This window comes from Notolepis coatsorum, assembly GCF_963971535.1.
Source record: "Notolepis coatsorum genome assembly, chromosome: 1".
Taxonomy (NCBI): Eukaryota; Metazoa; Chordata; class Actinopteri; order Aulopiformes; family Paralepididae; genus Notolepis; species Notolepis coatsorum.
The window spans coordinates 188,564,896-188,591,671 of record NC_140165.1 but is presented as its reverse complement, the minus strand read 5'-3'; the positions used below and the strand labels follow the sequence as shown (position 1 = coordinate 188,591,671).

The 26,776-nt window shown below is 46.9% G+C and overlaps 1 protein-coding gene across 1 annotated transcript in view; it reads right to left on the bottom strand.

The window, feature by feature from the left end:
- The window catches only part of fam124b (family with sequence similarity 124B), a 49,381-nt gene extending 40,191 nt beyond the window's left edge, over window positions 1–9,190 (bottom strand). Inside the window, exons 1-2 of the mRNA XM_084324004.1 lie at window positions 9,119–9,190; window positions 4,097–4,128 (exon numbers count right to left, since the gene is read on the bottom strand). Of these exons, the coding sequence (XP_084180130.1) occupies window positions 4,097–4,128; window positions 9,119–9,189 (103 nt within the window). The 5' untranslated portion in view covers window position 9,190. The remainder of the gene's footprint in view (window positions 1–4,096; window positions 4,129–9,118) is intronic.
- Window positions 9,191–26,776: the final 17,586 nt, after the last annotated feature.

Genomic DNA, 26,776 nt, shown 5'->3' with positions numbered 1-26,776 from the left:
ATTGTACCAGTGTGTATTATGTCCGATCAGGCAAGAGTATTAGTCTGAGAAAGCGTCCCCTGATAATGGATAGGAAAGAGAGGAAAAACAGCGGTGTTTTCAGGCCTTGGAAGGAAGGGCAGCGGCCGTTTGTTGAGAGAGTAGCCATTTGCACCGAGTCAAAATGGCCGCAGAGCCACGAGGGGTTTAGAATCAGGAAGTGACACGTCACCTACAATCCTCTAGACTGAGTTTTGGCCGCCATCTAGGGGGGCAGTGGGATAATACAGGCAAATGGAGGAGTAGGTCGCCACCTAGTGGCGGAGGGGGGGGGGGGGGGGGGGTAGTGCTGGGGAGTTTCCATTACCCATAGGGGAATATTTAGAGTTTAATTCAATTAAGGAGTTTAATTGCGGAGGGGGGGGGGGGGGGGTAGTGCTGGGGAGTTTCCATTACCCATAGGGGAATATTTAGAGTTTAATTCAATTAAGGAGTTTAATTGCGGAGGGGGGGGGGGTAGTGCTGGGGAGTTTCCATTACCCATAGGGGAATATTTAGAGTTTAATTCAATTAAGGAGTTTAATTGCGGAGGGGGGGGGGGGGTAGTGCTGGGGAGTTTCCATTACCCATAGGCGAATATGTAGAGTTTAAGTTAATTAAGGAGTTGAATTTTTTCAAAATTACCAACTGCTTGTGTGTATACACGGTGGTGTATGTGAGAACTTTGTAAAGGAACTCAAAGTGTGGTATATAGAGCGACGGGACAGCTCCAGGGCGATGGTAGACAGCCCCGTAGGGTATATAGAGCGACGTGACAGCTCCAGGGCGACGGTAGACAGCCCCGTAGGGTATAGAGCGACGGTGACAGCTCCAGGGCGACGGTAGACAGCCCCGTAGGGTATAGAGCGACGGTGACAGCTCCAGGGCGATGGTAGACAGCCCCGTAGGGTATAGAGCGACGGTGACAGCTCCAGGGCGACGGTAGACAGCCCCGTAGGGTATAGAGCAACGGTGACAGCTCCAGGGCGACGGTAGACAGCCCCGTAGGGTATAGGGCGACGGACAGCTCTGTTGTATGTTAGATGATAGTACGAGTACGTATGTGAGTTAGGAGCAGGGAACCAACCTGCTCTGTTGTATGTTAGAGCGATGCTCGGTTGTATGTTATTATCATAATAATAAGATCGATATACAGGTTAATTAAATAAGTTTAATTATGAAATAAGAGGGAGTTCGATCTCCAGTGGGGCCTTCTCACACCTAATAAATAGGCAGAGTCTTGAGGGGACACGTCACCAGAAAGAACTGGCGCGCGCTGGGGGTCAACCGTGGGACAAACGTAGAGCGCCGAGTGGGTATCGTTTAGCTGCTGGTGTCACGCCGGAAGACAACAAAACAGGGAACAGCCCTGTAGGATTAGATATGGGTGTTGAGAAGGTGGGGGACTAATAGAGAACAAATAGCGCCATGGGCTGTAGGACACTCACACCGTCCAACAGTCTGAAAGGGCGTGGCCATGGCAGGGGCTTGCAGAGGAAAAAAAAATATATAGAGAACGAGCTGCAGGCCCAAAGTCACGGTAGACTAATAGAAAACACAGGGTCGAGTGTACAGAAAGACTGCCGGTGTTGTGTTTCTGCTTTCAAGGGGGGAATGACACCGACAGCGATGGAGATGGCCAGGAGACAGACTGGAGGAGGAGGAAGCCGCAGGGGCCAGGCACGGCAGCCTGGTACACAGACCGTCCACGACGAGAGAGAGGGCCGACGGCGGTGGAGATGAGCCTCAACCAAGATGACCGACAGGGCGGAGATGACCGACGGGGCGGAGATGACCGACGGGGCGGAGACGGCCGACGAGGCGGAGTCCAGCGGTCGCAGGCGGTGTTGCCCAGGGGAGAACGAGGCGGACATCGGAGGGGCCTTCCCGGCGGAGACGCTGTTTAGAGAGCGTTTTGAAACAACAGAGCACGGGCGGTGAATCATGAACAAACAGGGACTTCCTTTCAGAGTCAATCAGGAGATCGAGAGACGAGACAACAGCGAGAAGTCCTGTGTTCATTGATTAGGAGTATGAGATATAAATGGAGGATTCATATATAAGATATATGTATAGAAGGATATATATATATATAGAAGGTAGATAAGAGGGAGAACAGTAGAACAACAGGATATAATTATTGGGAGCAGACAGGGGGGCTCCAATGGTTATGAGTCGTTGGATGTTGTTGGTTTTGGTGGTCGGTTTCGGTTCCCTTTGTGCACGAAGGGGGGCGCAAACAGACATCAGGCAGCAGGATCACTGGGTTGACCGTGGGCCGTCTTCGTTTCTTGTGCACGAGAGACGAGGTTGGTTTGCTTCAACCACAGGCTATTTTTGGCATAATTAATTAAAAAACCAAATAATGATTTATGATTCTGAAGGGGTGATAAGAATCAAGGGGGGATTGAGAGAAAATGGTGGTTTTTCAATGTATGTGATGTATAGATTGGGGGGAGTGACCACAGCTAAAACGGTGCCGGGTCAGAGAGGTCGAAGTGCATGCGGACGGTGGAAGCAGGAGACGGTGGTTCAGTAGCAGGGTGATTGTTGTGAGCCACACTGCCAGCGAGAGAATGTTTGTTGACATTCCTCATTAGAACATCTGAGATTAGAGTGTACTGTCTCGACGAGCAGGAGGGAGAGAGGTTCATCTTAATGCAACAGTGAATGAAACTGCATTTTTATGTGTGAAAGGTTAAACGCAGTTGTCATGACAACACGTCACATGACAACCAGAATGCGGGGCCGTCGTTGCGACGACGAACATCTATAAGTCGAACGGTGTTTCCGGGTGTTGAGCAGACTAAAATCTGACTGAGACTAAGAGGGAAGAAACCAGAAGAGACTCTCTCCTCTCGACGAGAGAGAGGGGGGGGGGGGGGGGGGGGAGAATGGCACATCACCAGTAGCTTCGGCTACCACGAGGATGGTTTTAGGCTAACGAACAGGCCTGAACACTATTGGACTGAACAGCAAAAGGACGATAATATGAACACACCGAAAGATCATTAGAAATATACTCTTCAAGGACAATACAATCTGTTAACATCTGAGCTGAGGTTTCTGTTTAGAGAAATAAAACCATGCTTTTCCTTGTAAGGTATTTCACGTTGTCGAAGTGTCGAATTCTTACGGAGGTGGGGAAGTATTATGGTTTACGGATTGCACTAACGGGGGGGGAGATAAGGATCTTATCTACCAGTATCGGAGACGTCAGGACCATTAAAAGTACACAACGCAGAGGAATTGGATGGAGAGCCAAACAGACGAAGACGTGATACTGGCCAGTTTGATCAGAATCTTACACTATGACAGACAAGACACCAACACATCACCATGGTGAGTCAAATTGACAACCATTTTCGCTGGCAAGCTATTTGTTCATTTCTCAATGCGCCGCTTTCAGTTAGCTTGGTGCTTTCAGACCCTATGGAGCTAGCCTGGTGCTTTCAGACCCTATGAAGCAATATTGGTGCTTTCAGACCCTATGGAGCTACTGTAGCTTGGTGCTTTCAGACCCTATGGAGCTAGCTTGGGCTTTCAGACCCTATGGAGCTAGCTTGGTGCTTTCAGATCCGATGAAGATAGCTTGGTGCTTTCAGACCCTATAGAGCTAGTCTGGTGCTTTCAGACCCTATGGAGCTAGCCTGGTGCTTTCAGACCTTATGAAGCAATATTGGTGCTTTCAGACCCTATGGAGCTACTGTAGCTTGGTGCTTTCAGACCCTATGGAGCTAGCTTGGGCTTTCAGACCCTATGGAGCTAGCTTGGTGCTTTCAGATCCGATGAAGATAGCTTGGTGCTTTCAGACCCTATAGAGCTATCTTGGTGCTTTCAGACCCTATGGAGCTACCTTGGTGCTTTCAGACCCTATGGAGCTAGCTTGGTGCTTTCAGACCCTATGGAGCTAGCTTGGTGCTTTCAGACCCTACAGACCCTATGGAGCTAGCTTGGTGCTTTCAGACCCTACAGACCCTATGGAGCTAGCTTGGTGCTTTCAGACCCTATGGAGCTAGCTTGCTCAGGTTCCATGGGTCTGATGTGTGTCAACATGTGAAAGAAGTCTGACACTTACTGCCAGTGGCGGACATCTTGCTGAAGTCTGACCTGAGATGACATGATAAAAACAGTAATATTATCACAAAGTCACATTTCAGAATACACATAACGTTAAAGAAGAATGACGATAATTTTAGAAAATGTCCCCATGTCCTAGGAAGGTTCAGTCAGTATGTTCTTCCTGTGTACCAGGACAGTTTAGGCCCTGTCCACACGATCACGGGTATTAATGACACAGAAGTTTTGAAAAAAATTTACCTCCGTCCACACAGGTGAATAACCGCGTATAACCGCGTACTCACGGCGGCTGGAAAACCAGCAACCGATACATGTAGTACAATGCCAAAGCAGTAGGCGGCGATGTTGTTCAGACATGAAGGCCATTTCAACCAATCAGAAAAGGTTGAACGCTCACTACACTTCCTGCTTAAAAACAACATAGCCACCATCTTTACATACCTTGCGTTAGCCATTTAGCCAATGTAGCATGTATTTTTCAGCAAAGAAAGTGCAATAAAAGTGCAATAAACAAACGGATACATTCACTGTGTTCTGCCTCTCATTTGTTGATGAAACAAAACCAACAGCAACACAATTTACCACCAAGAGCGGATAGTTTAGTCTCACAAAAAGATCTCCGGTGTTGTTAGCTACATGCTAATGTGAATGGCATTCTCTATGTATAGTAAGCATCGATGCTAGCCATTTTGTTAGCTTACATGCTACCGTAATAATGTGGTAACGTTAACGCTAGTAGAATGAATGGATGCAAACGTTATTTAACACATTGCAGAATGGGTACAATACAATACGGCTCAATACAAACAATTGTTAAGGGGATGCAGTCTGGACTGGGTTCCTTATAACAATAACTTGACAACACATGTGTAACTGTGGCCATTATATGGTTTCATCATTTATGTTATTTCAGTTTGTAAGTGTAATATTTGAGAATGTATTTATGTTTCAGTTCTTATTTTCTTTATTATTTAATTTGCTACAATTTATAATATATTCATTTTGACGTCTGGTCATATATGGTGTCCCGTTAGGCTGCTGTCGCGTTTTTACCTTTGGAACTGATTAAGACACCTGCGAGCAAGCGGCAGGGATGGTCTGAGACTGGGACTGATTAAGACACCTGCGAGCAAGCGGCAGGAATGGTCAGAGACGAGTTGTACAGGCTCTCTAAATTCTAAGAGTGTACCACTATGTGTAGTGTACCACTATCAAGACTGTTACCAAGAACAGAAGAATAAGACCCCTTTTTATGTAGCATGCAGCCAACGAGGTATTTAATGTTCGTTTGTATTTTGCTTTTCTGATGTGTTGTTTTCATACCGTGTATATTATTGTTTGTGTTGACCTGACGCAACGTATGTTTCCGTTTAAGTTTTCACGGTGGATTGGAGGACCAAGCCTTTAATAAACCCGTCGAAAGGAAACCACTTGTGTCTGCAGTGCTTGGAAGGAGTTACAACATGAGTTTAGTTTAGCCGCAGCTACATGTTTACTCTGAGCGTTAGGTAAGGAATGCGACAACAGACATCAGTCGATCACAACACTCTTCAACACAGACGATACGTTTCGAACAAAAGTTTGTTACAATCATTTTCATATAACGCTACTTGGGACAGCTCTGCTGTAAACACTGGTGTAGCTGGCTCTGCTCTAATCTCTCTACCCCACGCTCGGTTGCTAACTTGCTATTGTTTGCGACAGTCTGCCGTGAACATGGGAAATAATTGCGACAGCTCTGCTGTAAACACTGGGAATAACCTCGGTTGCTATGCCCACACGCACCCACTGCAACCGGGATGTGCGCAAAACTTCACCCTGGACTCCGGTTTTCAAAGACCGCGGTTGCAGTGTAGCAAAACCCCGGTTGTGTGTGGCCGAACAGTGCAACTGCGCACATACAATCATGGTTACATTAAATCCAGCGCTCGTGTGGACGGGGCCTAGTCAGTGTGTTCTTCCTGTATACCAGGACAGTTCAGTCAGTATGTTCTTCCTGTGTACCAGGCCAGTTCAGTCAGTATGTTCTTCCTGTGCCCCAGGACAGTTCAGTCAGTATTTGTGAACACACACCACTCTCTCTCCTGGATGTGTTGCTGCTCCATTGATGATGAATGAGGCGTTGATTATGATTGTGTGCAGTCTTATATATCCAGGACAGAACACACTGTGGTTCAGACCGGTTAGCAATACAACAATATATTTACCTCATTTGGGTGTGAGGAGGACTCAACTTAAAAAGGGATATTTCACTTTAATAGAACTTGTGAAAAATCATCAGTCTTACTTCTATCTAAATCATACAAGTAAGCTAGCGATCACTCAATCACTGCTGTCACTATCGTCTTCTGTCAACACCAGCGTTCCTCCCAGCCAGGTGTCAGTCAGGCTCCTCATTCACGTCCATTCATATCAGATAAGATATTCCTTTATTGATCCCCTTGGGGGGGGGTACAGGTATGGGCAGGGTAATATAAGTCATAAATATAGGCAATACAATTATAGTAAAGAATATATATATATGTAAACAATATAAATAACTCTGAATATAAAAATATGAGCAAGTAAGGAGTGTAATCAAAGGTGCAGATGTGGGTCTAAATATGAGCAATAAATATGAATCTGAATATATACTATGAATTATGAGTAGGCCTAAGTAAACTAAACAGTATACACAGGTGCAGTATACATAATGATGTACATGTCCTACGTCATACCTACGTCATACTTTATAGTCTACAGGTTAGGTTGTCATTTTGCAGACCAAGTCTAAATATAATACTTATATAATACTTATTAGTATAACAAACTACACAGCAATATTATTCTCGCTAATATATTTTTCTGTGTCAAATGGACTGCATTCATACTGCATTCATATATAGCTTTTGTCCAAAGTGCTTTGCAACTTATGCCTCACATTCACCCATTCACTCACACACAGACGGCAGAGGCACCCATGCAAGGTGCCAACCTGCTCATCGGGAGCAATTAGGGGTTAAGTGTCATGCTCAGGGACACTTTGACGCATTGCTGGGAGGAGCTGGAATCTAACTGGGAACTTTCCGATTACCAAGCGACTGCTCTACCTCCTGAGAAACTCTCAGATGATATCATTTTTTTTTTTTTTTTTTTTTTAAGCTAATGTTGTAATTTTCAAATGATTAAAGTAAAGTAAAGGAACTATTTCTGACTTGAGATGTAGTTTGACCAACTGTCCAATTCTCACAGAATGTTTAGAATCTTTCTTCCAGCAAAGCAGCAAGTAACCATGGTAACCACTCCCCAAACATCCCATGCAGGGCAAAGATACACAGCACACTCAAACCTACAAAAACTTGACCGGACCTATGGAACAGCCCCAGAATTATTGGCATCCGGGAGGCCTGTACGTTAATGCCAAGCAAGCAGTGCAAAAATGCTTCCGCATTCGTCACCGCACGCTAGTGCGGTAAAGCGCCCTTCTTTTCAGACAAATGCTACCGTGCGTGCACCGGCGGCGGCGTGCTCGCTCAGGTGCGTGCGTGCGCCGGCGTGCTCGCGCGAGGTGCCCGCGCATGCGACACGAGCGGAGCTCAATATATATAAGTCACCGCCCCTTATTCAGTATCTAGCAAATAGCTCAATTGGCAAGGACACATGGCTGTGGATCCTATGGCTTGTTTGCTGGCGAGTTCGAATCCCATCGAAAATATTTTTTAACGTGATTTTTTTTTAACGTGTATTCTTTCGCCGATTAAGGTTAGGCATTGTTTCGGAGTTGGTTAAGGTTAGAACGGTTAAGTTTAGGCGCTGTTAAGGAGCTGGTTAAGGTTAGAGTTTGTCAAAGAGAATGGCAATATAATTTCTAAGGTTAAGGTTAAGGTTAGGCATTGTTTCGGAGTTGGTTAAGGTTAGAACGGTTAAGTTTAGGCGTTGTTAAGGAGCTGGTTAAGGTTAGAGTTTGTCAAAGAGAATGGCAATAGACAGCCTATTTCCGCGCGACCTGGGCGCTGGGCGGCGGAAAATGAAAGGCGCATTACTGCATGCCACTACGGTAAATTTTTGCACTGCTTGCTTGGCATAAAGCTACACGCATCCGGGAGACGTCACTAAGGCTACGTTCACACTGCAGACAAAATATTGTTTTGCTCATATGTGACTCAGGTTTGATTTTTTCACAACAGTGTGAACAGGAATCTGATCTTTTCTAATCAGATTTTGGCCACGTTCATATGTGGTCCTAAATCAGATACAGGTCTGATTTGTTTTAATTAGCTGTCCTTATCTGCATTCAACTTGTAAATTAAACCATAAACTGTGATTTCAGTGGCCTCATCATCATTATTGTTAATTTGAGTATGTGGGTCAGTTCAGGAGTGTGACCAGTTCACACTGGAATCTGATATTGGTCACATTAAAAAAAGAATGTGAACAGCCAAACAAAAAATTGGATCTCAGCAATAAATCAGAATTGAGCATTAAGACTTGCAGTGTGAACATAGTCTTATTTAGAGTGTCTCTCTCTCTGGCTTCAGGATAGTTTGATTGATTGATTGAAAACTTTATTAACAGATTGCAGAATGGGTACAATACAGTACGGCTCAATACACACAATTGTTAAGGGGATGCAGACCAGAGAAATACTTTCGTCTTGTTCACTGGTGCATGTATTCTCAAATACCGGAATCTTAAAATGGGTGGTATTCCCCTTTAATAAGTAGTAAAACCATCTTGTGGTGACCGACCTACAAACAGCCTCTGTCACCATGACAACACATTCTTTGTTGTTAGCAAACGTTAGCAAAACAAGCCATTTAGTCCAAACGACGGTGAAACACAACGCGTCTAGGAACAAGTTCAATAACGCTACATAGTCCGGACACTAGGTTGCTTAAAAGTTGATTTAGCAACAGTGGAGGGTTGTACGAGAGGTCAAACCTCGTCAGAAAAGGTCTCTAGGAGTCATCAGTCCATCACCCCCATTGTATTCCTGACGTGTTAGCCACAAGCTAAAGACTAAAAGCAGGGAGGAACTTACTCCGCGGTTTCAGCTCCAGAATCCAGGGTTTCATTGTAGTCTGCCTGAAACACCGTCGGTCTCTGAAGCATATCGTCCGACGTCAGAGAGAAGTTGTAAATAACTTTGAGATCAAATGTTTTAGAGATTAAACTGCATTTCTGCACCAGCTGTTATCTTGTCTGATGAAATGCACCCCATTAGGTGGTTCCCCAGTAGTACTGCCAGCCCCGTCCCCTTCTCTCCTCCCCTTCTCTTCTCCTATTCTCTCCTCTTCTTCTCTCTCCTCCTCTCCTCTTCTTCTCTCTCCTCCTCTCCTCCCCTCCCCTCCCAACCACCGAATGGAGCAGGCTGGCTGGGACACTGACGTCACCAGTAAAACTTGCCTGGTTTATTTCCCCTCCGTGTGACTTGGGTCTGACTGACGATAGAAGAATGAACGGAGCAGAATGACCCCGTTTACTCCTCTAGAAATAAACAACATATTTGGGGAAGGTGGCTGAGAGTCCAAACAGGCGAAAGGGATTAAGTAAAGTATAACTGGTGTGGGGTTTAAAGCCTAAAGCTGCCCATAATAATAATAACAACAGCAGCAGATGGTAGCCGTCTCACAGTATGAGGAGACAAAGGAGGGACAGACCAGATGGGGGTGATGAGAATTAAAAGTGCAGAGGAGGTATTGATGGGGGTCTCTAAACCCTGAAAACTGAGGCGGTCATCTGCTAATTCCCTGTTAAGAGCATTAAGGCCTCACTCGGGTCCAGGTTGCTTTTGGGGCAGACTTTTATTTAGTTTTTGTTGTCACATGATGTAAAACAGGCTTCTGATGAATGAATGAAAACTTTATTTAACAGATTGCAGAATGTACGGCTCAATACACACAATTGTTAAGGGGATGCAGACCAGAGAAAGACGTTTGTCTTGTTTCCATCAGGGTCCCCCATTTTCAATTCATATAGACAGTTATGACATACACAACATACATGACATTTATGGCATAGGGACATACAGGTATTTAGTACTGATACATTTGTGACAAACAGTATTCAAATATACAGCACTGTTACCCATAGATCCTGACAGAGTATATACATATGATGGGGAGGGGACTGTACATTAGGAGGGGGTGGGTGGGTGGGAGAGAAATATACATAAGGTGGGGAGGAGACTGTACATTTGGAGGGGGTGGGTGGGTGGGAGAGAAATATACATACGGCGGGGAGAGAATATATACATGCAGTGGGGAGGAGACTGTCTATTAGTAGGTGGTGGGGGTTTTGGGCATTTACGGTGGCCAGTTTCTAATTGTAGCCTCCCGTAGGTGCTCTTTAAGAGCGGTTTTGAATGTGGGTAGGGATTCACATTCCTTTACAGCTTTGGGTAGGGCATTCCACATTGATGTGGCATAATTGCGAAACGTGTTTAGTCCCTTGTTTGAGCCGAATCTGGGTTTAACATGATTTGTTGAGCTTCCACTGGTGTGGTGGTTGTGGTATTCACTGACCTTTGGGAAGTATTTCGACATGTACATGGGTACCTTAGTCGTATAGTGTATCTTGTAGACCAGGCCCATTGCAAGTTGCTGTACTCTGTCGTCTACTCTAAGCCATCCTAGGTTGTCAAAGTGGGCAGGGGTGAGGTGGGTTCTGGGGGTAAGGTCAAGTAGTAGTCTGACCAGTTTGTTTTGTGATGTTTGTAATCTTGTTTTTAGCGCCTTTGAGGTGCTTTGGTACCATGAGGTGCAAGCATAGTCATAGTACCCTTGAATGAGTGCTCCTGCCAGAGTCTTCAGGGTATTCTTGTTTACCAGAGAGGAGATCTGGTACAAGAATCTAGTTCGTTGGTTGACTTTTTTTTATTACATTGGATGCCATTTTGTCACAGGAAAGATTTTCCTCTAGGATGGAACCCAGGTAGGTAATTTTGTCTTTCCTTGTGACAATATTGTCACCCACTGTAACTGAGAAGCCGTCAGTCTTGCTGAGTTTGTTATTTGAACCGAAGAGAATGGACTCTGTTTTGACCATGTGTAATGATAGTTTGTTATCAGCGAGCCATATGCAGATTTTGCCTAGTTCCGAGCTGAGGGTTTTTTCAACCTGCAACTTGTTCTTGTCAGACACCAGCAGGGCTGAGTCTTCCGCAAACAGGAACAAGTTGCAGTCACAGGCTGACGACATGTCATTTGCATAAATTAGGAACAGTAGCGGTCCTAGTATGCTTCCTTGTGGAACACCATAGCTCACTGTGAGGGGGTGGGGGTAGAGTACCGTTTACCTCTACCATCTGTTCTCTCCCCTCCAGGTAGGATTGCATCCAGCTCACTGATAAACCAATTGCTTTTAGCTTGTCAATCAGAATGGAGTGATTGACAGTGTCGAAGGCCTTTTGTAGGTCCAGCATGACCATGCCGCAGTATTTGCCCGCGTCCACCTCTTGTTTGATGTGGTCGTTCAAATAGAGGAGGCATGTGTCAGTGGAGTGGGACGTTCTAAAGCCAGATTGGAATTCGTAGATTAGATTTTTTCCGCCAGGTACTTTTCGACCTGTTCGTAAGACTATTTTCTCCATGACTTTCGAGATGGAGGTAAGAATAGAAACAGGGTGGTAGTTGCCTGGGTCTAATTTGCTGCCCTTTTTGTGCAGAGGGGTCACTCTCGCAATTTTGAAGTCCTTGGGGACGTGTCCCTGTTTTATGGAGAGGTTTATTATGTGTGTGATGACTGGGGTGATGGCGGCTGCGGAGTCTCTGAGGAATTTGGAGGGGATGTTGTCATGGCCAGTGGCCTTGTTAGGTTGGAGGGCGCAACATTTTTTGAGTACCTCATCGGTTGTTACCATTTCAAGTTTGAAGTCGTCTTTGTGGACCCCTAGGTTTTTGTAGTATGCTACTATGTGTTCTACCCCATAATGCCCTGAGTGGGAGGGTAGTTTGTTTACCAGTGTTGTGGCTATGTTTGTGAAGAAGATGTTTAAGATCTCTAGACTTACAACTGAAAGCACATACAAAATATATTCATGGGAACAAGACATGTCATTTTCTAATGATAAAGTACTACATTATACAATTAGCTGACACTTCTATCCAAAGTGACTTACAAATTGTGAACAAGCAGGAAGGGAGCTAAGGGTAAGTGATATTGGGTTGTCACTTGAGTGCTACACTTTGTGTGCATAGTAGTATAGACATAATCAGGGGTGTAAAGTACTTGAGTAATTGTACTTTGTTACAATACTTAAGTACTGTTTTGGGGGATTTGTACTTTACTCGAGTATTATTAGGTTTGTATACTTGAGTTGTACTTTTACTCAATTACATTTCAGAGAAAGAAAACACTTTTTACTCCTTACATTTCAAATGCAGACCTACAAAGTACAAATCTTGCAGCTCCAACCATTTAAATTAGTATATTTGTCTCTCTGGCCGAACTAACGTTAACGTTATTAATCCTGCGGCTGCGCTTTATTTAAAAACAGCCAATCAAATCCCCATCAATGGAAAATTAACCCACCCATACCCATGCTGATTGGTCCATGTACAAGACTAGAAAGTGGGGATCTTTGATTAAACACCTGCTATCAGAAGAATACAGGCAGAAAAAAAGTCTGTACTTTAAATTTGTAGTACTTAAAACTAAAGTAGAAACTTTTTTACTTTTACTCAAGTGTGTTTTTAGCCAGATACTCTGACTTTTACTTGAGTACGATTTTGAGACGGTACCCATACTTTCACTTAAGTATAATTTCCCCTGGACATAATATGTCTATACTACTAATAATATTAGCATGGCAGGTAGTAGTACAATGATAGTAACATAGTACATAGTGTTAAAGTACATAATAGTAAAAGACAGTAAGAATGTTAATTTCAGATACTGATCGAAGAGATGTGTTTTTAGTCAACGGCAGAGTTATATTATCATACTGGTCATCGCGTCTCGCTCTTTGCCATTATGAGATAACTCTTATCTCCTAGCACCTACTGTGCTCATGAACAAACAATTTGCACTCATGCACGTGACCAGGCCACGCCCCCGCGTCCTGCTATAAGACGCCGGACATGGTCACACTCTACCCTCCTCTTTTTTTGTTTCCAACATGGACGTTGCAGTGCACTCCGTGAACTAGTTGTTATGAAACGCAGGGAGAAATTACACAATGTTGGGTTTTCGCTGGAGGTTCACCAGCCCCTGGAATCTTCTCGGCACATCTTAACACTTTGAGTGCCAGCGACGTGTTATGTAGTTATTTCATGCCCCCCGTTGAGTGCTGACGACGCAAATTGTCGTATTTTTTCGTATTTTTTTTATTAGCGATCTAAATTCATCAACCGAGTCTCCCACACAGCAGCCCCTCTAGGAGCTCCGATGGGAAAATACCGCCCCCTATCGTCTATCCCTGTGTAACTGCAGGCCATTCGATTAGACTGGTGGATCTGTGGGGGGGGGGAGCCTACCGGCTCCACTATGCTGGCGAGGGATCTGATGAAGAGGGAAGTGATCGCGAGATGGAAAGCAGCCTGGAATATATATTTACATCAGCCAATAATCAATCAATAAACGCGATCGATATTTGGAATGGCGATCAGGAATTGGAATAATCTTTTTGGAGAACATCTAATCTAAGGTAAGGAGTCTATGTTACCAGTTTTAGGATAATCGGAGCTATTTTCACTGAGATAACAGCGTGTCCCGTATGTGTATATGTGTGTGTGTGCGCTGTTGAGGAAATAAGTCGATTTCTCAGCTCGCTTCTATAGCATGCATAAGTACACATATACTATCGATAATCTAGCGTTTATTTGAAAACTATTCATAAATAGGCAGACAAATGACAACGTGTCTAGTGTAATCGAGAATATTCCAATAAATGCCGTTTATGACGGAATCTTTATATTTTCCTGACATTTTCGGGAAAACGATAGCTTTTCGAAATGCTATAAAAAGGAGATGAACCAATTAAAAAACAATCCGTTTCGACAATGTTGACTGCAAACAAGTCATTGATAAGCGACTGGCAGATTAGACACAACCATAATTTAAAACATAGATTATGCGTTTTTAACGCTATCATTGAAGTGGGTGGCAGCATTCAAGGGGGTAAAAAGGAAAACACGGCCGGCACTGAAAGTGTTAACAGCGCATCGGACCTGTCCTGGGGTTCCCGCATCTCGTGACAGCGGATCGAGGGACGTCGCGCGACGGCTAGCAGTCGAGCTAGGTCGCGCACAGGTAGGGTCTGCGCTGCCAGGCATTAATGCTAGCATTTGTGATACTGCTCGTTGTCCCGTGAGACAGCAGAGTTGTGTATTGGCGCGAGGGGCAGGATATTTGGGTAAACATGGTCGTCATGACTCTGAATTGGATGTTTTCCCGGCTATCCTGGAGCGTGTGGCTAATGCTAATGCTACGATGCTGGGTCACTGTTTCTTTGTTCCCCGCCGTGGGCTGTCACCACTCTTCCCTCCTCTTAACCGGTTCATTGCTGAAGGTCAATCGGTGTCTAATGTGGGGGGTTTTGCTGAGGCTTATTTACCCCTTTTACGGGTGGATGGGCTGACAACAGGGCGCAAGGCAGGTGTGCCGTGGCTTGAGGGCCAGGTAGCATCGGTCCTTTGCCCTGGCATGGTTGAACAGTGTCCCACACGGAAGCCGACGCCAGAGGGCGAGTCGGCCCGGCAGGTGGCTGTATGGGTTGATGAAGTTTATACCGCCGCAGGATGGAATTTAGCGGCGACCAGTGTCATTGCTCAGTTGACTGCTTTTTTGTCCACAATGGTGTCAAGTTGTGGGGCCTGAGGGCCAGCCGACGGCGAAAACATTGCGCGTGTTTTTGGGGTTATAGAGCTTTTAACTCAGTCGCAAGCTATAACCGCAGGGAGGACCAGGATGCTGTCAACTCTTATTCACAGGCATCTTTGGTTGGAGCAGTCTTCCTTTGAGGAGGAGAAAATACTTCTTCTCCTGAGGGCTCCCCTCTCCGCAGAGGGACTCTTTGGTCTTTCAGCAGGAGCGCGGGCGGTATTTGACCTAGGCCCCACACCGCCTCGCACCACGCAGCCAGAGGTGAAGGCGCGGCCTCGCCAACGACTGTGGCGAGGCCCACAACCAGCGGCCATGTTTCCCCCGCCTGAGGTACCCTGGACACAAAGAAAACAGGTGATCGCAAGGCCGACAGCCTTGGCGGCCGGGGGATCAGCTACATTAGATGAGCACGCTCTAAAAAAACGTTGCCGTCTAGCTGTGTCTAGCTTGCTCTCCGGTCACTCCCCCCCCCCCCCCAACACCAGCGGGATACAGGCTCTGATTTGTTCCCTTTGGCTGCGGGCCACGTGCCTTCAATGAGGCGCAAGCGGCCCCACGTTTCGCTTCTCATGGGGACAGGGGCTGACACCCAGTTGCTGGCTAGGCCTGGGTCTGTCCGTGAGAATGCTGTGCTGTCAAGCGGCTCCCATGCCACACGTTCTGCGTCTGTGTTTGGTGAGCCTGGTTTTGTGTCTGTCAACGACGAAAGTTGTCAGCGGGGGAACTCGAGCCCCATGGGGTCGCAGCGCGAGTTCCCCCAGCCCCGCCCTCGCTAGCCCGGATATCACGTTAGTGCCTCCCACGGCCGGAAGACCGGCGGTGGTCAGGCAGGCGCACGTGGTTTGGGTGGTAGTGATATCACTGCAGGGCTACGGTGTGTAGGAACCCACCCTATCGGGCAGTGTGGGGACCTCGCGCCTTGCATGTCCAGCTGTAGAACGATTCCTCAGCAATCCATGCCGGGGAGGTGTTCTGCGGGGGAGCTTTTGTCACCAAGTGTGATGTCAGCTTCCCCCGTATCAAACCGGCCCTTTCTGTCGGGGTCCCCCCTTGGGTGCGATTGCCTCATTGGTAGTGTCAGGGTGCGATATCCCGGCTCCATGAGACGCGCTGCTCGCGCGGTTGGTGCGTCCAGGGTTGGCAACGCACAGCGGGTGGGACCGGGCCGTCTATCTACGGTTCCTAGCGGACCAGCGCCTTTGGGATTATCATCACATATGGCTACAGCAGTGCCGTATGTCGAAGTGGATGGAGAGAACGCTGAGGCGGGGGCTTGTGTTGCAGTTTGCGCTACCCCACCCTCCGTTTTCAGGTTTGGTGCAGAGCCTTGTTGTCAGGGTCAGCAGCAGTGACAGCTCTGGCCGACGAGATCCAATCTCTGTTAGCGAAGCAAGCCATCGTCATGGTCCCAAAGGAGGACGCGATATGTGGCATTTACTCCCGGTATTTTCTGGTGCCCAAGAAATCGGGAGGTGTCAGACCTATTCTGGATCTGTCTGCGTTCAATCGGCTGATTGTGACGAGGCGGTTCAGGATGTTGACCGTCAAACACCTGATAAACTGTCAGAGTGGGGGACTGGTTCACCTCCATAGACCTGAAGGATGCGTACTTTCACATCCCGATCTGCCCTCCTCACAGGAAATTCCTTCGCTTCCTTTTTCAGGGTGTAGCGTACGAATACCAGAGGCTGCCGTTCGGCTATTATCTGGCCCCTCGCACATTCACCAAGTGCGTAGAGACCGCGCTGGAGCCTCTACGTTGTCAGGGGATACGAGTTATTTTCTATCTCGACGACATTCTGCTCCTCAGCCGGTCGGAGGAGGTCGCCAGGTCTCATACCAGGCTGGTGGTGGAATTCCTCACCAGTCTGGGTTTTGCTGTGAACTGGAAGAAGAGTACTCCTCTTCCCAGTCAACAGGTGGAGTACTTGGGCTTGGTTCTAAGCTCAAGGCCCATGAGGGCAACCCTCTCAGAGCGACGGCGAGTGGATATTCTCTGCATGCTCAGGGGTCTCCGTCCTGGCGGGATAGTTACGGCGCTGCATGTGATGCGCCTGCTCGGTATGATGGCATCTGCTCACTCTGTGGTCCCTCTTGGCCTCCTCTTCATGAGGAGGATACAGAGGTGGTTTTTCCAGTATGAAAATAGACCTGGTGAGAGGCAAGTGGAAACGACTGAAGGTTCCCATGTCAATACTGGGGGATCTCGACCACTGGGGGAGGACTGGTACCCTCACCAGCGGGATCTCCATGGGCTGCAGGCTGTCACACGTCACGGTCTTCACCGACGCCTCCCTCACGGGATGGGAGGGGACGTGTCGGACCAACGCAGTAGAGGGCAGCTGGACGTGCCATGCTACTCGGTCTGCACTGCATATCAATGTGTTGGAGTTGAAGGCGGTCCTTCTGCAGTTCGGCCACCTGGTGGTGGGCGAGCACGTGTTGGTCAGGACGGACAACACAACGACAGTCATATATCAACAGACAGGGTGGAGTACGCTCCGTCTGTCTGCACCGGGCGGCGGTCGAGCTCTGGCTATGGGCGTCTCTCAATCTGCGCAGCCTGAGGGCGCTCCACATCCCTGGCAAGGAGAATGTGGGCGCAGATGTGATGTCGCGGGGCGGTCCTCATCCCGACAAGTGGGGACTATGTCCAGACATAGTCAGACAGGTCTGAGACCGGTTCGGGGAAGCCACGGTGGATCTGTTTGCGAGCAGACAGTCTCACCAGTGCCCCTTATGGTTCTCGGTCAGTCGGGGGGACAATCCTCCCCTGGGGGTGGATGCCTTCTCGATGTATCCATGGCCGCCCAGGATTCTGTACGCGTTCCCCCCCATACACCTGATAGCTCAGCTGTTGGAGCAGATACGTCGGGAGCACAGGACCTTGATCCTGATCGTGCCGGACCAGGGCATGGCTGTATGGTTCCCGGTCCTGATCCAGCTCTTGGTAGCCCCACCGTGGCCTCTTCCTTGGTCACCGCGGGCCCTCTCTCAGGCACACGGATCTCTGTGTCTGTTCCCTGTTCTGGGCCAGCCACTGAAGGTTTGGCTGCTGAGGGGGTGAGTCTGGAGGGGATGGGTCTTGACCCTTCTGTGGTCGACACCATCCGAAACGTGCATGCTCCCTCCACTATCGCGGTTTACGCAGGTAAGTGGCGTGCTTTTCAAGAGTGGTGTAAGGTGGGGGGGCTGGGATCCAGTGTCCTGCCCCCTGGACGCTGTCCTTTCCTTCCTTCAGTCTATCTTGGGTAGACTGTCGGCCTCAACGGTGAGGGTATACGCCGCAGCTATATCCTCTTGTCATGTGGGTTTTGAGGGCGATACGTTGTTCAGCCACCCTCTTGAGAAACGTTTCCTGCTTGGCGCTCGGCATCTCAAGCCGGTGGAACGTTCTCTGTCTCCGAGTTGGGACCTCCAACTGGTCCTGGGCCGGTTGTCGGAGGCCCCGTTTGAGCCTCTTGAGCAGGCGCTGTTGGAGCAGCTGTCATTCAAGACTGCGTTCCTGCTGGCCATCACCTCCGCTAAGCGTGTGGGTGAGCTGTGTGCTCTCTCGGTGCGGCCTGAGTGCCTGTCTATTCGGGCCAATAGCGGTGCGACTCTGAGGCCTAATCCAGTCTTCGTGCCAAAGAATATCCGGAGCTCTTTTCGCTCCAGGGATATTGTGATTCAGGCGTTTCATCAGCCTCCTCACGCTAGTGGGTTAGAGGTGAGCCTTCATCTGTCGTGTCCTGTCCGTGCTTTGGGGGTTTATCTCAGTCGGACGCAGGATCTCAGGGCTGCCGATCAACTGTTTGTTTGTTACAGTGGCCCTCGCGCAGGTAAGGCACTGTCCAAGCAGCGCCTGTCACATTGGTTGTGCGAGGGCATTGCCCTTTGCTACACGTTGGCTGGACATGTCCCCCCTGGGGGTGTCAGGGCGCCTCTGCCGCCTTGTTAGGGGGGGCCTCGGTGGAGGACATCTGTGCTGCGGCCTCCTGGTCCTCCCCGGGTCCCTTCGTTAAGTTTTACCTCATGGACATGACTGGGGGTTCTGTCTCCCAGGCGGTTCTGAGGTCTGGGACCTCCCCTGCATCCCGCCAGTTGGTGGGCTAGCAGGGGTGTGTGGGTGTGTGCCACGGGGTGCTGTGTCACACGTGGTCCTGCCTGTACTGTGTGTTTTCAGGGGTCTTTGGTTCCCCCTTTTCCGCACTTTGGTGGAGTTGACTGCCTACCCCCCTTCGTTAGGACGGGCGGGTGGACGGGACTCCCCTCCTCCCTGGTAGTGAGGCTTACGGGCCCTCAGGGGGTACACTTGTCGGGTCACGCGTCCGCTCTGTCCCATATCTCATAATGGCAAAGAGCGAGACGCGATGACCAGTATGATAATATAACGAAAGGTTATCCTATAACCTAGTTATATGAATACTGGCAGAGCGTCTCGCTCTTGGCGCCCTGAGGTCCCTTGGTTGGGTTTTCAATGTTGGAAACTTTTTTTCAGAGGAAGGTAGAGTGTGACCATGTCCGGTGTCTTATAGCAGGACGTGGGGGCGTGGCCTGGTCACCGGCATGAGTGCAAATTGTTTGTTCATGAGCACAGTAGGTGGTAGGAGATAAGAGTTATCTCATAATGGCAAAGAGCGAGACGCTCTGCCAGTATTCATATAACTAGGTTATAGGATAACCTTTCGTTAGTACTACCAGTAATAAATAGTTTTGAACCCTAGCCAGACACAAACCTGATCAGTAAAGTAATTCAGCCCAGCCGGGGTTGAACACAGTCAGGTTCCAACATCAGTATCAATATTTGTGTTTCTCCTACTGGTCTCACATTCAGGACAACACAGATTGCTTGTCCATGGAGCCTCAACCCACTATGTTACATAACACAACATTCTCCTAACTCGCTGACCCAGTTACTCTCCTCTGGGTCCTGACTGCCAAGGTTTGGGAGACCAGCTCAATAAAGTATTATTCATATTAAAAGGCCTAAAAGGGGAATGACACCCATTTTAGAATTTGCATGTTCTTCCTGTGTCCCAGGACAGTCCAATCGGTATTTGTGAGCATGCATCACTCACTTTTAAGGCTGGAAATCAAAGAGTTAACTGTCCAATCAGTGATGTAAAATGTGGGGCTGCAATGAATGGAGCTCTGAAACTATGAGGCCATTATAATGTTTGTGAGCTCTTACACCCAAATGGGATAATGGCCTCATAAAGTCAGAGCCCCATTCATTGTCTATGGAGCAGCCCCAGATTTTACATCCCGGTTACATCACAGGTTGGAAGGTTCCGGAGGGTCAACTCTTTTACTTCTAACGTTAGTCAAGAGTGGTGCATGCTCACAAATACAGACTGAACTGTCCTGGGGCACAGGAAGAACATAATTATGTGAATTATTAAGATGGGTGGCATTTCCCTTTAAATATGGTAAGTTGAAGTGTTGTGTGCATTCATACAGTAGTTAAAGAACAAGATAAAACGATGGATCACATTCACACCAACACAAGCTGTCCAAAAAACAGGCGTACATGGTTTTTCATCTAAAAGGGGCATTACAGAGATTCAGTGTGTTATGAATGGATTAGATGGTATTGATTCAGTGTTTTAATGGGTTACATGGTATTGATTCAGTGTTTAATGGGTTACATGGTATTGATTCAGTGTTTTTAATGGGTTACATGGTATTACATTAGGGAGAGAGAGGGACCGCGGCAGGAGACGGAATGTGTGTGTAAAATGTGTGTGCGCCACAAGGATGGGTCTTCTCCCCGCAGTCGGGAGCAGCATATCACTGTCAAAATATCTTTGCACATGCTCCCACGTGCACGCCCGTATTCCGATCCGTGCAATAATATTCACAGAGGTATATATTGTCATTTGAAACAAGTAAATTTTTGGGATTATGCCCCCTGCGGCGAAATTAATTAGTATCCCCCTCAATCTCTCTCTGTCTGCCACTCGCATACTGTGTGAGTGACTGTCACTCAAAGCACTTATGGGCGGAGCCCATCCAATAACAGCCTGAAATCCTGAGGTAGAAACATTATGCTTTTGAGTACTTCATTTGAAATACAGAACAATGAATTTTTTTTTGAAAAAATACTTTACAGATGTGTTCCATAGACTCACAGGAATTGTGTAAAGTTGCCCAAATAGTGCAAGGAATAGCAATGCATGGGACCTTTAAAGATCCAGTACAATGATGCTTTAAGTCATAAATTGCTTATTGTGGGATGTTAAAAGTATTCAGTTCATTAGACACTGTAGATGATTAACTCTCAGTAGGCTGAGGGGGTGTGGCATTTGGTTCACTGGAAACTAGAGAAGATTGATGGGATGCTGAACCCATGTAGATTATGCGATATTTCAGAGGAAGCAGATTGGATATAAAGATCAAAAGGCTTTAGTCATAATTTTCTCAACCACAGTTGTAACATTTTGGATGATCTTCCATCAACATACCTGCTGTTACACATTTTTTTTAAATTGAAATTGTTTTCATTGTACTGAACCTTTAAGAGCACATATATAATTGCATGGTTTTCAGCAAACAATGGTGAAGAATCAATCTGCAGTCAAGAGAAATGTCCAATTTCCTCTCAGAGGTCTCGAGTTCCTCCTAGAAATCTGCAGAGTTCCTCTTGGAGGTCTAGAGTTCCTCTCAGAAGTCTGCAGAGGTCCTCTCACAGTTCTAGAGTTCCTCTCAGAGGTCTGCAGAGGTCCTCTCTGAGGTGTGGAAGTTTCCTCTGATCACACCTCCCCATCCCGTCTGTATCCTCCCCTCCCTCTCCCCTCACACCCTTCACCGGTTTGCCCTTCCCCACAACCTTCACTCCCTTTTCCCAGAAGGCAAGCTCACAGAATTGGGGGGGGGGGGGTATTGAGCTCAATACTTTCTATGCACGCTTTGAGGCTGTAAATTCCAACAGCCTACAGGCCACAATAGAAAGTAGAGCCACTGCCGATGGAGACTCAGTGTTCAGGTTAACAGAGCATGAGGTGAGGAGGACCTTTAAGAAAGTTGTTGTTTTATTGTGGATCCCATTAGTCTACACACCAAAGTGGGACTACTCTTCCTGGGGTCCAAACATTAAAAATACAAACACACACAAAAAGTAAAATATAAATATAAAACCGCAAACATTGAAGTACTCCCAAGAAAACATCACAACAAACAAAACAGTGAATCAAAGCTCACTCAATATTCATAAGTCAGATATCACAATTCTCCAACCATAAAATACAAATTACATAGTCAGTCCATAAGAACAAAACAGATCAAAATCATTTATATGATTTTAATTCATAATATAGCATACCTTTTTTCAAGTCACTGATCTGAAGTCTTTATATTTCCATACTAATTTCCATAATAAGTCAATGACCAAAATGTAACTCATTATTCATGAGCGCAATTTTTTACTTTTTTTTTTAAACATAAATTTGTTCCTTACCATAGTTATATTTCTCTGTATATTATTCCAATAAGCAACTGCTCTATACATTACCGTCTTTTTTAGAGCATTTGTTTTTGGTAGAGGTAAAGTAAAGCATGAATCTAATGCTTGCCTTGTGTTATATCCATGTCTCATATTAGTTAGGTACAGTTGTGAGTGCAAACCCTCCGGTTTCCCAGTATTACAGATATTAAACAAAAAAGTTACCAGGCTACATGCCATCCTCTGTTCCACTGTCATCCAGGTCAGCGCGGCATGCATCCCTCCAACACTACTCCTCACAGAGCAGCGCAGAGTGAGGCGTGCCGTCCTGTTCTGAGCAAGCTGGAGTTTGTTTGGAGTACTAATGGTAAATCATTAACAAAGATTGCATACAATAAGGGACCCAGGCAACTCCCTTGGGGCACTCCGGCATGTAGTTCCCTCATCTCCGATAGTGTGCCATTAAACATCACACATTGTAGTCTTATTAAGTAAGTAATTCTTTAACAACTTAATAGCATAATAATGATACAAAAGATGACAATGCAGCCTCTGTATCCTTACCCTCAAGCACAACCTCCCAATTCACTTCTTTTAAATCTTCTAAAAACGTCTCCTCTGAGAAAGCCTTATGTTGTAAATTCCCCATTATTTTCTATGCTGTGTATTATTATTACTTTCTAGTCAGGCATCACTCTGGACAGCCCAGGGGTCCTTAGTCTGGTGATTAAATGCAGCGGCCATCTTGCCGTCACATGTTGTTTCCACTGCTGTCTGCTATCACATGAGTGTGTTCGTGAAGAAGTAAGTCAATAGCGTCCAAATGTGATGTCTATGGTTGTATGGGGGCAGTATGGGGTAGAACACATAGTAGCATACTACAAGAACCTAGGCGTCCACAAAGACGACTTCAAACTGGAAATGGTAACTACAGATGAGGTACTCAAAAAACTGAGCGCCCTCCAACCAAACAAGGCCACTGGCCATGACAACATCCCCTCCAAATTCCTCAGAGACTCAGCAGCAGCCATCACCCCAGTCATCACACACATAATAAACCTCTCCATAAAACAGGGACACGTCCCCAAGGACTTCAAAATTGCGAGAGTAACACCCCTGCACAAAAAGGGCAGCAAATTAGACCCGGGTAACTACCGCCCTGTTTCTATCCTTACATCCATCTCGAAAGTCATGGAAAAAATAGTATACGAACAGATCGAAAAGTACCTTGCGGAAAAAAATCTAATCTACGAATTCCAATCTGGCTTCAGAACATCCCACTCCACTGACACATGCCTTCTCTACTTGAACGACCACATCAAACAAGAGGTGGACGCGGGCAAATACTGCGGCATGGTCATGCTGGACCTACAAAAGGCATTCGACACTGTCAATCACACCATTCTGATTGACAAGCTAAAAGCAATTGGTTTTGATAGTTTATCAGTGAGCTGGATACAATCCTACCTGGAGGGGAGGGAACAGATGGTGGAAGTAAACGGTACCCTATCCCCCCCCCTCACAGTGAGCTGTGGTGTTCCACAAGGAAGCATACTAGGACCGCTACTATTCCTAATTTATGCAAATGACATGTCGTCAGCTTGTGACTGCAACTTGTTCCTGTTTGCGGACGACTCAGCCCTGCTGGTCTCTGACAAGAACAAGTTACAGGTTGAAAAAGCCCTCAGCTCGGAACTAGGCAAAATCTGCATATGGCTCGCCGACAACAAACTATCATTACACATGGGCAAAACAGAGTCCATTCTCTTCGGTTCAAATAACAAACTCAGCAAGACCGACGGCTTCTCGGTTACCGCCCTGTAGCTCTCACCTCCATAGCCATGAAGTGCTTTGAGAAGCTAGTGAAGGGCTACATCTGCTCCTCCCTCCCCATCAACATGGACCCCCTGCAATTTGCATACCGCCCCAACAGGTCCACGGAGGACGCCATAGCCCATGTGCTGCACACAGCAGCATCACACCTGGACAAGAGGCAGGGGAACTATGTGAGAATGCTATTCATCGACTACAGCTCGGCATTCAATACCATAGTCCCCTCCATACTCATAGCCAAGCTCAGGGACCTGGGCTTGGGCTATGACCTCTGCCAGTGGGTCTTGGACTTCCTGACTGGCAGACCCCAGGTGGTGAGAGCAGGCAACTGCACCTCCTCATCCATCACCCTCAACATAGGGGCCCCCCAGGGCTGTGTTCTGAGTCCCCTCCTCTACTCCCTGTACACACACGACTGTGTGGCTCAGCGGAGTAGCAATACAATCATCAAATTTGCTGACGACACAGTGGTGGTGGGCCTGACCTCTGCTAACGAGGAGAGGGCCTACCTGGAAGAGGTCAAGGTCCTGGCGGGATGGTGCCAGGAAAACAGCCTCTCCCTGAACGTCAGCAAAACAAAGGAGATGATTGTGGACTTCAGGAGGTCGGGGGTCAAGGACTACAGCCCCCTCAGCATCGACGGGGCACCGGTTGAGAGAGTCAACAGCTTTAAGTACCTCGGAGCCTACATATCCGAGGACTTGACATGGACCACACACATTGACAGTGTTGTGAAGAAGGCACGACAACGCCTCTACTTCCTCAGGCGCCTAAGGAAGTTCCAAGTCAGCCAGAAGATCCTTAAGAACTTCTACTCATGTACAATAGAGAGCATCTTGACCGGCAACATCACCTCCTGGTTTGGGAATAGCACTGCACAAGACCGAAGCAGACTACAAAGAGTGACACGTTCAGCCGAACGCACAATTGGAGGGGGGCTCCCCACCCTCCAGAACATTTACAACAAGCGTTGCAAGGGCAAGGCTAAGAGAATCATTAAAGACTCCAGTCACCCGAACAACTGCCTCTTTGAACTGCTGCGGTCAGGCAAGCGATACCGGAGTCTCAAGGCGAGCACAGAAAGACTCAGAAGAAGCTTCTATCCCCAGGCCATCAGGCTGCTAAACGAACAATGAATGAACACTACACAACAACAACCACCAAATGCACATAGCACACACATCCACACGCACGCACACACTCACTTTAAACAAACACACTGTAGCACCCACTCCACACACTTTATAGCACACACCCACTTTAAACAAACACACTGTAGCACCCACTCCCCACACTTTATATTTATGGATGAAGGATTGCACTACAACTCGTACACCTTACTGTAAATTGTACCTAAAATTGTACCTCATCCCATTTCTGCTTTGCACTAGATAGTACTGTACATTAGTACACTGCATAGTATTGTATATTATATGGTAACTCAGAACATTGTACATATGTCTATACCGAACACTGTGACCTCATTTTTCTTCTTCTAAATTCATGCTATATTATGTTATTATGTTATTTGATACTATCTTGTCTAGCACAGTCTCTGGAGCGTAACAGTAAGAAGCATTTTGTATGAAAGTATTCTGTACTTCTGTATGACAACTATTAAAGAACTTGAACTTGAACTTGAACAGTGGGTGACAATATTATCACAAGGAAAGATGAAATTACCTACCTGGGTTCCATCCTAGAGGCTAATCTTTCCTGTGACAAAATGGCATCCAATGTAATAAAAAAAGTCAACCAACGAACGCGATTCTTGTACCGGATCTCCTCTCTGGTAAACAAGAATACCCTGAAGACTCTAGCAGGAGCACTCATTCAAGGGTACTACGACTATGCTTGCACCTCATGGTACCAAAGCACCTCAAAGGCACTAAAAAACAAATTACAAACATCTCAAAACAAGCTAGTCAGACTACTACTTGACCTGACTCCTAGAACCCACCTCACCCCTGCCCACTTTGACAACCTAGGATGGCTTAGAGTAGACGACAGAGTACAGCAACTTGCAATGGGCCTGGTCTACAAGATACACTACGCGACCAAGGTACCCATGTACATGGCAAAATACTTCCCAAAGGTCAGTGAATACCACGATCACAACACCAGAGGGAGCTCAACAAATCATGTAAAACCCAGATTCGGCTCAAACAAGGGACTAAACACGTTTCGCAATTATGCCACATCAATGTGGAATGCCCTACCTAAAGCTGTAAAGGAATGTGAATCACTACCCACTTTCAAAAACACTCAAAAAACACCTACGTGAGACTGCAATTCGAAACTGGCCCCTACAAATGTCCTAACCTAGTTGTACAGTAAATGACCAAGTAAGGCTTTGTCAATATTCCAATGTACAGTGTAAAATGTGTGTGTGTCCCCTACCCAACCCCCCCCCCCCACCTCCAATGTACAGCCCTCACCCAACCCACCCAACCCCACCCCACCCAACCAACCTCCTCCAATGTACAGTTTCTACGCCAAATGTATATACACTCCTTTTCTGGACACTTTTGTATCACAAACAGTACTGTATTTGCAAATCTGATATGTCATAAATGTATAGATGTAGCAGTACTGTCTATCTGTATGTCATGTATGTCA